Source organism: Trachypithecus francoisi, unplaced genomic scaffold, assembly GCF_009764315.1.
Source record: "Trachypithecus francoisi isolate TF-2019V2 unplaced genomic scaffold, Tfra_2.0 Lachesis_group7, whole genome shotgun sequence".
NCBI lineage: Eukaryota > Metazoa > Chordata > Mammalia > Primates > Cercopithecidae > Trachypithecus > Trachypithecus francoisi.
The window spans coordinates 2,646,689-2,660,765 of NW_022681472.1; the positions used below are offsets into that span (position 1 = coordinate 2,646,689).

The window sequence follows — 14,077 nt, forward strand, 5'->3', positions numbered from 1 at the left end:
TGATGGAACTACACAAACAAACAGTAAAGACATAGAAGATCTGAAAAGTATCCCTGACTACCTTGATCTCACTGAAATTTATAAAACCTGATACCCAGGAACTGCAGAATATACAAAATTTTCAAATTTACATGGGTATTGGGTATTTACATAGACCATATGTTGGCACATAAAAGAAGTCTCAATAAAATTTAAAAGGAACGAAACCATACAGAGGGTGTTTTCTGACCACAGTGGAATTTAGAAATCACTAAGATAGTCAGAAAACCCAGGTATTTGGAAATTAAAACACTTTTAAATATTTAATGGCTCAAGTTACATGAGAATTAGAAAAATACGTTGAACTGAATGACATACCAAAATTTGCAGAATGCAGCAAGCAGTACTTTAGAGGGACACATGTAACTTTAAATGCTTATATTACAAGGAAGAAAAGGTATAAAATCAACAGTTTCTGCCTAAAGAAACAAGAAAAAGAAAAGCAAATACAAAGTAAGAGGAAACGAAAAAAATAGTAAAGATGATACTAGAAATCAATTAAATAGAAAACAGATAATAAAGAAAATCAACAAAGTCAAAAACTGGTCCTTTGAAAAAGAGGAACAAAACTGACAAACTTTTACCCAGATGAATCAAGTGTTAAAAAAGAGAACACAAATAACCAATATGTGGAATGAAAAAGGGGTTCCCTCCACAGACACTACAAACAATAAAAAGGATGAGAATAATGTGGACTGTTAATACCAACAATTTGATGATGTTGACGAAATGGACAAATTTACTTTAAAAAACAAGTAAGGAAGGCAGAAATTTAAAGAGAAAATGGACAAAGTGATTGAAAAGTACAATTTAACAAAAATGACACAAAAAGAAATATATACATATATATTTTTTGAGACAGAATCTTGCTCTGTTTCCCAGGCTGGAATGCAGTGGCATGATCTCTGCTCACTGCAACCTCCACCTCCTGGGTTCAAGCGATTATCCTGCCTCAGCCTCCCGAGTAGCTGGGACTACAGGTGCCCACCACCACGTCCAGCTAATTTTTGTATTTTTAGTAGAGGCAGGGCTTCACCATATTGGCCAGGCTGGTCTCCAACTCCTGACCTCAAATGATCCGCCCACCTAGGCCTCCCAAAGTGCTGGGATTACAGGCGCGAGTCACCATTCCCAGCCAGAAACAGAAAGTTTAAATTCTCGGACGGGCGCAGTGGCTCATGCCTGTAATCCCAGCACTTTGGGAGGCCAAGGTGGGCGGATCACAAGGTCAGGAGATCGAGACCATCCTGGCTAACACAGTGAAACCCCGTCTCAACTAAACAAAAAAAATAAAAAATAAAAAAATTAGCCGGGTGTGGTGGCAGGTGCCTGTAGTTCTAGCTACTCGGGAGGCTGAGGCAGGAGAATGGCATGAACCTGGGAGGTGGAGCTTGCAGTGAGCCAAGATCGCGCCACTGCACTCCAGCCTGGGCGACAGAGTGAGACTCTGTCTCAAAAAATATAAATTAAATAAATAAATAAATAAATTCTCGATCAGTATCGACTACGGAAATTATATACATTATCAAAAATCTTCCCTAAGAGAAAACCCATGCCCAAATAGGATAGGTTTCACTGGTGAATCCTATCAAATATTCAAGTATGAAATAATGAGGATCTTATATAATTTTTCTCCCCCTTTAGAGACGGAGTTTTGCTCTTGTTGCCCAGGCTGGAGTATAATGGTACAATCTTGCCTCACCGCAACCTCTGCCTCCCGGGTTCAAGAGATTCTCCTGCCTCAGCCTCTGAGTAGCTAGGATCACAGGCATGCACCACCATGCTCGGCTAATTTTATATTTTTGGTAGAGACGAGTTTTGTCCATATTTGTCAGGCTGGTCTTGAACTCCTGACCTCAGGTGATCCACCCACCTCAGCCTCCCAAAGTGCTGGAATTACAGGCGTGAGCCACCACGCCTGGCCATAAACTTCTTTTTAAAATAGAGAAGGAAACATGCCTTACTCATCTTATGAGTCCATGATAACCCTAATACCAAAACCTGATGAAGATATTACAAAAAAGAAAATTACAGACCAATATCCCACTTCGATATAGATGCTAAAATCCTTAAGGGATCATCATGACCACATTGGGTTTACTCCAAGAATGCAAGACTGACTTCATATTTAAAAAGCAGCAAAGTAATACTTCATAAACACAATAAAGGAGAAAAACAATATGATTAAGCTGATGCAGAAAAATTGATAAAATTCAACACGCGTTCATAATAAAACTCTCAGAAAACCAGGAATAGAAGGGAATTTCCTCAGTCTGATAAAAGGCATTTACAAAAACATTACCATTTTTTAAAGCTGAATGAGTGAGTTGTCTTCTCTAACATCAAGAATAAGACTAAGATGCTCATTTTACCACTTATATTCAAGATTGTACTTGAGGTCCTCATGGTTTTAACAAAGCAGGAAAATGAAATAAATGGCACAAAGTTCAGAAAGAAAGAAAAGTGACCCTATATGCAGATGATACGATAGAATATCCCAGAGAATCTGCAAAACAAGAACTAAAACTACCAAGTTAGCAAAGATACAAAGTTAATATATAAAAAGCAATTTACATTAGCAGCAAATAATTGGAAAATATGATACAATTTTGAAAATAAATCCATTTATAACACTGCCAAAAAACATAAAATACTTAGGAATAAATCACAAAAGACATCCAAGATCTCCATACTGAAAAAATACCAATCACTGAAATTAAAGATATCTAAATTAACATAGATATGTCATATTAATGAACTGGATAACTTTATATTGTTAAGATAGCAACTCCCCTAAACTGAACTATAGTCAATACAGTCCCAGTAAAAATCTCAGCAGTTTTTCTTTATACAAATTGACAAGCAGATTCTAAAATGTAAATATAAATGCAAATCAACTAAAATAAAGTAGTTTTCATAAAGAAAAGCAAAGTTGAGCCAGGTGCCATGGTTCATGCCTGTAATCTCAGCATGTTGGGAGGCTGAGACGGGCAGATTGCTTGAGCCCAGGAGTTCCATACCATCCTGGGCACATAGTGAAACCCTGTCTCCACAAAAAAAGACAAAAAAATTAGCCAGGCATGGTGGCATACACTTGTGGTCCCAGCTACTTGAGAGGCTGAAGTGGGAGTACTGCTTGAACCTGGGAGGTTGAGACTGCAATGAGTCATGATCGAGTGACAGAGTAAGACCCTGTCTCAAAAAAAAGAAAAGTTTGAGAACTCATCCTATCTGACTTCAAAATGTACTATAAAGTGATAGAAATGAAGACAGTTTGCTATTGTGAAAAAAAAAAAAAACCACATAAAGCAAGGGCTACAACAGAGCATCCAGAAATAGACCCACACATACGTGATCAACTGAGTTTCCAAAAAATTGCCAAGGGGACTCAATTATGAAAGATTTTTGAACAAATGGGGCCAGATAGATATCTATATGGAAAAAGTAAACAGCTACCCCCTACCTCACACCATTTACAAAAATTTTCTTCCAATGCATCAGAGACCTAAATCCATAACATTTCTAAAAGAAAACAGGAGAAGACAGGTAAGATGAGCCTGATTTGCCAGTTTAAAGGGGAGCCTGCTGGCCAAATCTGAGATAATTGAACACAAAATAAATAAGGACAGTAGTAGGTTATACCCCACTAAATAAAATTGGAATCCCTGAGTCTTTACTGATAATCTTTAAAAAGTAAATAAGTACGTAAACAGAAGGGAGGGTGCCTGCCTACAATAAGATGTAGAGTAATATAAATGAATGGTAGAGTTAGAAGTTACTATTTTGCAACCATTATTGCCAACACTGGTTTGGGCCAGGAGTCATCCACAAATGCGAAATATGGAGGGGTAAGTCTTAGGAGAAGCAGGACATCTGTATGTCTCAAAGCAGCTCCCACATTTATTTGTTAGTTGGAAAGGAAAAATAAATAAATAAATGGCATCATACAGTGGAGAGAGCAAGCAATCTAAATTATTATCACCAGGCTGGGCATGGTAGGTAAAGCCTGTAATCCCAGTACTTTGGGAGGCCAACGCTCACTTGAGGATCACTTGAGGTCAGGAATTCAAGACAAGCTTGGCAAAACATTTTGAAAAATACAAAATTAGCCATGTATGGTAGTGCGTGCCTGTAATCCCAGCTACTTGGGGGGTTGAGGCAGGAGAATCACTTGAACCTGGGAGACGGAGGTTGCAGTGAGCCAAGATTGCACCACCGCACTCCAGCCTGGCCAAAAAGACTCTGTATCAAAAAAAAAAAAAACAAAAAAAAAAAAAAAACAAACAATAAAAATCACCAGTAAAAGGCAGATGGACACTCTGCCCCACGCATGATTTGCTAACCTGGCCAGAGGCAGATCACCTGAGTCCCACCATAAGGAAACATAAGACAAACCCAAACAGAGGCACATTACTCAAAAGTGTCAGTATTAGGATACACAAAGCCTTTTGGAGACTAAACAGACACATCAAATAAATGCAGTCCATCATTCTGTACTGATCCTGTCATAGAGGTAGAGAAAATGCCACAAAGGACATTACTGGGACAATTGACAAAACTGAAATTGGGCTTTAGAGGAAAAATGAAAGCTCTGAGGTTTATCACCGAACTATAGTTAAATAAAGAGATACTCTTTTTCTTAAGAAATAAACACTGATCTATAACAAGGCAAAGGGATGTATCCAGCTCAGGCTCACAACTGGTTCAGAAAATAAATAATATGTAGGGTCTGGTAGAAAAGAAAAAAATACAAATGCTAAGATGGAAAAATGTTTAAAATGTTATTTAAAAAATCAGTGAATCTGGGTTAAAGGCACCCAGGAGAGGACTACTTTTCTTGCAACTATTCCAGAAGAACTCATCTCAAAATAAAAAGTTAAAAAAACAAAAAAAAATTGTAGTAGTGGAGGAAATAATGGGAGAACATGACACTTGGAGTCAGAGTCCTTGAGTCCTATTTCCTATGCACATTTGCATGCAATAAACCACAACCTCTCTGATTTTATTACATGGTTAGCACCTGCCCTATGGATTCCACAGGGTAGTTACAGGATGGGAGAAGATGAGGACATGAAAATGACCTGAGACCTGGGAAAGTGACACAACTGTGTAATGGAGTTGAGAGATAGGAGGCAAGAATGTACAAAATCCTAGTTATAAAACTGGATAATAAAAATCATTATGTAGTCATCGTCTTTGTTGTCATCTAACTACTTAACATTCCATTGAGAGAGGAGCAAATGCACACTGACCCTGTCTCCCTTCCTGGAGGTGCAGGTTCAGCATCAGCCACCAGTACCTCCCGACAGCAGCATCCCCACAGGGCAAACGGGAAAGAAGACACGGCAGACACAGAGAGCTCTATCGGAAACTACTTACATGGGAAACAGGAAGGACAGAAAACAGCTGCACTAGGCTCAAATCCCACATTTCTCTAAACCATGGTTTGGAAGAAAAACCATTCCAACAATTTCAAAAAACAATCCACATTTGACTCAAAGGGACCACGTCTTACCGATTTGTGATGACGTCATCCCAGATGTTCATTGGGTCCATTTTAGCATCTGGATATCTGTTTGTCCAGGTGTTCAGAAGTCTCTTAAGGGGAACTTGAGATGATAAATTGCCTAAAAATAGTATTAGAGGGTGACTATACCCACAGCTCAATTATAAGACCAAATGACAAAGTAAGGTCATTATCAGTAAATAGAAAACTCAGACTTCTGCCCAAATTACAAAAAAGTCCTTTCTTTCACAAAAGGACACAAAGTTACCATAATAAATTTAATGTATTCTAACATTTAAACTTAATTGCTTAAGGATGGAGAAATAAACATGCACAAATTCCTTTTACATTTATTACAGGTCCACAGTCCATCTGTAATATCAAAATCTAAAAAGCATTGATAACTAAAAAGATTTTCACAGGGTTGCAGTAAATTTTCTTGGCAAAAAAAAAATCTTTGTTTATGGCATCAATGTTAATATTCGTAACTTAAGCTGGAGAGTTATAGAATACTGTCCAAGCCCCTGGCGTGTACACAGATAATATTTCTAGTGTCTAAAACATTCTGGCCTCAAGGGTCTCAGAAAAGAGATTGATAATAATCTTTATGAAACTGAAAATTCACATTGCTAATGTGTTTTCTTTCTGTTGGAGGAAAACAGCAGTCAGGAACACAAGCTTAGATAATACAGTTCTGGGTTCAAAATTTAAATCTTTTACTTATAAGCTTAGGCAAGTCATTCAATCTCTGTAAGCCTCTAAAAAATGAGGAGAAAAAAAATCCATCTTGTGAAGTTGTTATAAAGACTAGGAAACACTGGCAGGGTGCGGTGGCTCACGCCTGTATCCCAGCACTTTGGGAGGCCGAGGCAGGTGGATCACGAGGTCAGGAGATCCAGATCATCCTGGCTAACATGGTGAAACCCCATCTCAACCAAAAATACAAAATATTAGCTAGGCGTGGTGGTGGGCGCCTGTAGTCCCAGTTACTCCGGAGGCTGAGGCAGGAGAATGGCATGAACCTGGGAGGCAGAGCCTGCAGTGAGCCGAGATTGTGCCACTGCGCTCCAGGCTGGGTGACAGAGGGAGACTCCGTCTCAAAAAAAAAAGACTAGGTAATACTGATAAAGAGATTAACATAGCTCCTGAAAGTAGAATGCACTTAATAAATGATACATCATTAATATGTACTTGAAAAATAATTTTCCAAAATTAAAATAGAAAATAACTAGGTAGATATAAATATCAGTTTTTATCAGTATTCTGAAAAGCATCTTTTGTAATTATTTTTAATTATTTAAGACAAAAATGAAATTCAGATTAACAAATAAAAATTTTACCTTTGCAAAGATGTATTCTTCCCCTTAGATTCTTGGGTGACCTCCCATAGGCACTGGGATAAAACCCACTCATCAGCAATACAAAGGCCTTCTTGATGTGGGCCCTGCTGCCCACAGCCTTCCCACCCTCCCTTCAAGCCAGGACACCCAGTACCCTCAGTGTGCACCTCATGGGCACCACAGCTTTCTGTCTGCAAGCCCCTGCCTCTTCCCCACTGCTCAGGACCCTCCTCCAAGAGTCCTGCACCCTCTCAGGCCAGGGTGGGCCCCACTACCCTTGTGGGCAGGTGTCCTCTGGAGTCACCCCACTACTCCAAAAGCTTCATTAAGGTAGGCAGCATGTTTTCTTTCACTTTGCAGCCCTGGTCAGAACACTGCCTGACCATTTTAAACATTTATTTCAATGATCTGAAAATATATATTTGTAAAGGAAATTTGACAGTTTCCAACCCATACATTAAGAAACATGCACTTTCACTAAGCAGAAAATAATTTAGATGCTAAAACTCTTCCACAATTAGAAATGAAAAAAATGACAGATGAAAAAAATTACCTTGTTTGCTTATAAAGCTGATGAACTCCTGAATTTCTGTTAAAGCCTGTACAGACTGCAATTTGGTGAGTCTACTTCGGTGTAAGAGGACATCAATACTAGAATAATTCTTTAAAAAAAAAAAAGGCATTTACAAATGACGTGTTATAAACCAAGCTGTGACTTTAAGTTTTTAACAGTACTCTAAATTATGAAATGTAGCAATTATTCTATAAATATGCTTCAGAATGGTTAATAATTAGGTCACAGACACAGTTAACAGTTTAAATTTAAAAAAAAATAATTTAAGGTTTCAATCACATTTTGGTTCAATGATATCAATAAAACTGACATCACCAGGCTATCACTGCCTCAACTTGCCACCAAGTTTTAATAATCCCAACATCCTATAATGTAAAACTGCTGACTACAGAAGCCAATTCTTCTTTTGATAAACTTCCTCAAGAGTGCTAATCAACTTCAACACATTAAATAAAAATGAAAACAATGAATGAATGTGCTTCTATGCTAAATGTCACTAACCTATGCTAAATGTTATTAATAAACTCTATACAAGACATTCACTTACAAACAAACAACTGTCAGGAAAAGATTTGGAGAAAAGCAAAAAGGAAAGAAAGAGTGGCAGAAAACAATCAGGGAAGATCAACCCCCACTCTTCTCCACAAAGTAAACAAACTTCCATTCCACTATCCCAAATAGAAAAGTCTACTCTTGGCCAGGAGCGATGGCTCACATCTGTAATCCCAGCACTTTGGGAGACTGAGGCAGGTGAATCACCTGACATCAGGAGTTCAAGACCAGCCTGGCCAACATGGTGAAACCTCGTCTCTACTAAAAATACAAAAATTAGCCGAGCGCCCGTAATCCCAGCTACCCAGGAGGCTGAGGCAGGAGACTCACTTGAACCAGATTGTGCCATTGCCCTCCACTATCTAGGTGACAAAAGAGAAACTCAGTCTCAAAAAAAAAAAAGCCTACTCTCAAGTGTTCTTTAAGAGTATGAGAAAGGTAACAAAAGGGAAAAAAAATGAAACCTTTCTAAAACAGGAAAAAAAGATTAAAAAAGGCATTAAGATAAATGACAGAATGAACAGCATTATTGGAAGAACAGAAAGAAGGAAATAGGTGGTATGAAAATAGTACTTGAAAATTTTTGTTGATTTTTTTCATGAGTTTACTGAGTTTTAAAAATATCCTAAAAAAAGTATATTTCAGATAGATCCACATTATAATATATATATATATACACACAGACACATATATATAATATATAGTATTACCTGCATAAAACTCTGAATGCCATTTTGAATGTAGTATTTGGCTCTGTCAACATCATCTTGCAGGAGGTAAAGCAGACTCAGCTCTTGACTGTAATGAAGCTCTAAAATCGCCTTCTGGAGCTCCCCATGCATAGCTTTGTCAATAAATGTCAGCAGGGACTGGTCAGCCTCTCCCTGGAGCAGCAGCTTCAGCTTGCTGCGGATCATGTAAGGTAGATACGTTTCCTAAGGAACATAAAAATATACTTGTAACTACAGAAAGCCAACTTGAGTATGTCTAATTATTTTATTTCTGTAATATTCTCTGCTACACTTTCATAGATCAAGATTTAGAATCAAAGCGATGATGTCTGATGTCTGAAACAATAATCTCTAATTTTTAAAACAAATTCACCTAAAATAGCTTGTTTTGTAACCACAAAACATATAGGAACGCGTTCTACAAAAAATTGGGGACTACTTTTAGCTGGAAGATGATTTGGATGTTACATACAAACTGAGGAATTTACAAGCACAGTCAGGATAGGTATGGTGTGGAGAAACCAGGAGAGCCTCTTGTAGTCAGTGATCTGGGGTGAGTTCTTGTAAGAGACAACAGTAAATATTCTCCCATGTAGTCATACTAGGAATGTTAATATTTATTTTAAAATGCATTGCATTCATTTTGAAAAGATGATTAGCTAAAAGTGATAAGAGATTTAACAATACTATGGGGTTTGTAGGTGGAGTCAGGTCATGCAACTCCCTGGTGCTTCACAACTACTACCTGTTTTTGAAACGTTTTAAACAACTTTGTTAACTAGAAAACACCTATCTAAAATATTTATTTCAATCACTTAAAAATAATTTTACCCACCTGATAAAATGGTTCACTCCAGATTTTATTTAGGTCTGGGGGGTTCTCACTGTCTACACTGGCTGTAGAACAGTATTCAAGTGATTTCCACTCAGCAAGGTGGTTGTAACAGTCAAGGGATGCAAGTTCCCAAAAATCCTTCTCGGCATCTGTGGGCTCACCATCTACCCAGTCTTGTTTATTGAGAGCCTGGCGGAGAAAAGTTAATAAAATTATTTTACAAAGTTGGAAAGAATACCAACGAGAACATGTAAAAAGGAAGAATGTAACAATCACACTAAAAACGATCCTTTTCAGATTTATGGCAAGGAGAGAGAAAAGAGAAGCTACTCAGAGTAACACTGAATGGAAGAAAAACCAAAAGGAATTTCACAGTACTAAATGAATAGAAAAACCCAGCTGGGCACGCTGGCTCACGCCTGTGATCCCAGCACTGTGGGAGGCTAAGGCAGGTGGGTCACTTGAGGCCAGAAGTTTGAGACCAGCCTAGGCAACATGGCTTAACACTGTCGCTACAAAAAACAAAAACTAGCTAGGTGTGATGGCAAACATCTGCAGCCCCAGCTTCTTGGGAGGCTGAGGTGGGAAGATCACCTGGGCCCAGCAGGTTGAGGCTGCAGTAAGCTGAGATCATGCCACTGCACTGCAGCCTGGGTGACCCTGTTTTGAGAGAGAGAAACACACACACAAACACACACACAAATCCTAACTAGGAAGAAGACATTTCTCTGAGAAACTTACCAATGAAACCAATTACTAAAACTAACCAATTACTAAGACTGAATACTTTTAATCACAATAACTTGATTTATATCTCTACTCGGGGTTATTTACCACATAACAAGTTCTTACAATAAAATTAGAACACAGGACATTTGTAGAAAATTGCAGAGGATTTTAAAACCTGGACTGCTCATTGAAGAGTTTCACAGGTCACAGACCCTGAATTTCAACACCTACACTTGAATAGCCACTGACAAAATGTACAAAACTGAACTTAGAGTCATCTTCCCAGATTCTTCTTTACCTCTGATGTAGTTTGAATATGTGTCCTCACCTAAACCTCATGTTGAAATGTAATCCTCAATGTCAGAGGTGGGGCCTGGTGAGAGGTGTTTGGATCAATGGGGGCAGATCCCTCACGAATGAAGTGGGCCATTCCCTTGGTGATGAATGATCCTAGCACTCTGGGAGGCCCAGGCATGATGGCTTGAGCTCAGGAGTTCCCAACCAGCCTGGGCAACATAGTGACACCTCGTCTCTATAAAAAAATTTTAAAAATTAGCCAGGCATGTTGGTGCATGCCTGAAGTCCCAGCTACTCAGGTGGCTGAGGTGGGAGGATCGCTGGAGCCTGGGAGGACTGCTGGAGCCTGGGAGCCATGATCATGCCACTGCACTCCAGCCTGGGTGACAGAATGAGACTCTGTCTCTAAATAAATAAAAGTATATGGCACCCCCTCCCCAACTGTCTCTCTCTTGCTACTACTGCCTTTCACCATATGAAGTGCCTGCTCCTGCTTTGCCTTCTACCAACAAGTAAAAGCTCCCCAAGGCCTCCCCTGAAGCCAAGCAGAAGCCAGCACCATACTTCCTGTATAGCCCGTGGAACTGTGAACCAATTAAACCTCTTTTCTTTATAAATTACCCAGTGTCAGGTATTTCTCTATAGAAATGCATGAACAGCCTAATACAACTTCTTTATAATTTTTTTTTTTTTTAACTAACTGAAAGAAAACAACCTATTCAAATAGAAACTGTGTAAGAGCAGACAGAAAAACAATATACAGTTTCACAGTATGGTAGGCCCTCACTTAAGTGAACACCCTATAAGGAAACCAATTTTCTTCCTCATCAACATTGTAACCAACAAGGATCTGCTGTACCTTGTTTTGCTCAAAGTTATAGTTCAGCAGAAAACAAAAGTGTTGTAGTAAATGTCATATTTTGCCAGAGATCAATCTTACCTCATCATATTGCTTAGCAGCTTCAGAATAATCACTTCTGGCTTCCGCTAACAATGCATTCTGAGTGATTTGCTTTGTTCCTATCTCACTGCTAAAAATCCCACGGAGGACGTCGTATTCTCCAATTGATCTATACAGTCTACAAAACAAATCAAAAAGGCCAAATCAATGAACACCCCAGTATTTTAAAAGTATTTATTCTAATGAAATGATAGTAAATCAAGTTGCCACACATTATATTAACAAAAGAAGAGACATAAAATGTTACTTTAATTTTGCTAAAAATATAAAATTTAAGAAACTATGAAGTTACCCCTAGCTTTTATAACTTTAATCATACATAAAGCAGAATTTACTCAGATGTGCATTTAAGGTGGAATCTGGGACAGGCGTGGTGGCTCATGCCTGTAATCCCAGCACTTTGGGAGGCTGAGGTGGGTGGATCACCTGAGGTCAGAAGTTCAGACCAGCCTGGCCAACATGGTGAAACCCCATCTCTACTAAAAATACAAAAAATTAGCTGGACGTGGTGGTGTGTGCCTGTAGTCCCAGCTACTTGGGAGGCTGAGGCAGAGAACTGCTTGAACCCATGAGGTGGAGGTTGAGCAAGACTCCGCCTCAAAACAAAAGTGGAATTTGAAAATATCAAAGATTCACAGTATACAAGATGTGTCATTACATAAGGTTCTCCAGTATTAATCCATGAAAATATCTGCAGGTGACCCATTTGGAATCCTTGTCTAGCCCCCAAAAACCCGGAAGCAAAGAAAAAATAATCCTGACTACTGATGCCATGTTTAATCCATGTTCTATGGACCATCTCAATTTGTTGGAGTATTCATTCATTTCTTCACTTTAACAAAATTCTGGCTTCACCCTTTCAATCAAGTTTCCCAGTCCATGATATTCTCAAAGTGTTTATTAGGTTTGTTCCCTTCCTCCAGGACATTTCTTTCCATCTTGCAGTCTCAACCCAAATGTTATTTCTTCCTGAACCAGCCAGCCAAGGACTGCTCCCTCCTTAGTTCTCCTGCTGTTCAGTTTCCTTCTGGGTACTAAGTCTCTTGGATTTACATCAAAAGAGCCTTATGGGCTCTCTCCTAGAGCTTATGAATTCTGAATTCAATAAAATCTAGTAGATGTGGCTCTCTTATTGCCCTGATTACAGAATGTTAGGGCTAATAAATCAGCAGTAAAGGTGGGTGGGTAGGTAGGTGGTGGAGCAGTAGCTCATGGCCTCAGAGTCAAAGAAGAGGGAGAGCTACATACATGTCTCAGGAAAGACATCACCTATGTACCCCTATACTGGTTCCCAGGTCCCTGGATTATGTTCACTGTAACATGGTTAAAACAATGGTCATGACATATAAAAAAAAAGGCTAAGGCCAGGTGTGGTGGCTCACGGCAGTAATCCTAGCACTCTGGGAGGCTGGGGCAGGCGGATCATGAGGTCAAGAGATCGAGACCATCCTGGCTAACACAGTGATACCCCTTCTCTACTAAAAATATAAAAATTAGCCAGGCGTGGTGGCACGTGCCTGTAACCCCAGCTACTTGGGAGGCTGAGGCAGGAGAATCGCTTGAATCCAGGAGCCGGAGGTTACAGTAAGCCAAGATCGTGCCACTGCACTCCAAGGGCGACAAAGCGAGACTCTTGTCTCAAAAACAAAACAAAACAAAAGTGGAATTTGAAAATATCAAAGATTCACAGTATACAAGATGTGTCATTACATAAGGTTCTCCAGTATTAATCCATGAAAATATCTGCAGGTGACCCATTTGGAATCCTTGTCTAGCCCCCAAAAACCCGGAAGCAAAGAAAAAATAATCCTGACTACTGATGCCATGTTTAATCCATGTTCTATGGACCATCTCAATTTGTTGGAGTATTCATTCATTTCTTCACTTTAACAAAATTCTGGCTTCACCCTTTCAATCAAGTTTCCCAGTCCATGATATTCTCAAAGTGTTTATTAGGTTTGTTCCCTTCCTCCAGGACATTTCTTTCCATCTTGCAGTCTCAACCCAAATGTTATTTCTTCCTGAACCAGCCAGCCAAGGACTGCTCCCTCCTTAGTTCTCCTGCTGTTCAGTTTCCTTCTGGGTACTAAGTCTCTTGGATTTACATCAAAAGAGCCTTATGGGCTCTCTCCTAGAGCTTATGAATTCTGAATTCAATAAAATCTAGTAGATGTGGCTCTCTTATTGCCCTGATTACAGAATGTTAGGGCTAATAAATCAGCAGTAAAGGTGGGTGGGTAGGTAGGTGGTGGAGCAGTAGCTCATGGCCTCAGAGTCAAAGAAGAGGGAGAGCTACATACATGTCTCAGGAAAGACATCACCTATGTACCCCTATACTGGTTCCCAGGTCCCTGGATTATGTTCACTGTAACATGGTTAAAACAATGGTCATGACATATAAAAAAAAAGGCTAAGGCCAGGTGTGGTGGCTCACGGCAGTAATCCTAGCACTCTGGGAGGCTGGGGCAGGCGGATCATGAGGTCAAGAGATCGAGACCATCCTGGCTAACACA

At 39.3% G+C, this 14,077-nt stretch overlaps 1 protein-coding gene across 4 annotated transcripts in view; it reads right to left on the reverse strand.

Annotated features, from left to right (window-relative positions):
• PRKDC (protein kinase, DNA-activated, catalytic subunit) overlaps positions 1 to 14,077 on the reverse strand; it is a 187,854-nt gene that overhangs the window by 40,602 nt on the left and 133,175 nt on the right. For all 4 annotated transcript variants that reach the window (XM_033203538.1, XM_033203540.1, XM_033203541.1 and 1 more), the window contains exons 64-68: positions 11,544 to 11,682; positions 9,578 to 9,766; positions 8,722 to 8,946; positions 7,439 to 7,547; positions 5,555 to 5,666 (exon numbers count right to left, since the gene is read on the reverse strand). In XM_033203538.1, the coding sequence (XP_033059429.1) occupies positions 5,555 to 5,666; positions 7,439 to 7,547; positions 8,722 to 8,946; positions 9,578 to 9,766; positions 11,544 to 11,682 (774 nt within the window). The remainder of the gene's footprint in view (positions 1 to 5,554; positions 5,667 to 7,438; positions 7,548 to 8,721; positions 8,947 to 9,577; positions 9,767 to 11,543; positions 11,683 to 14,077) is intronic.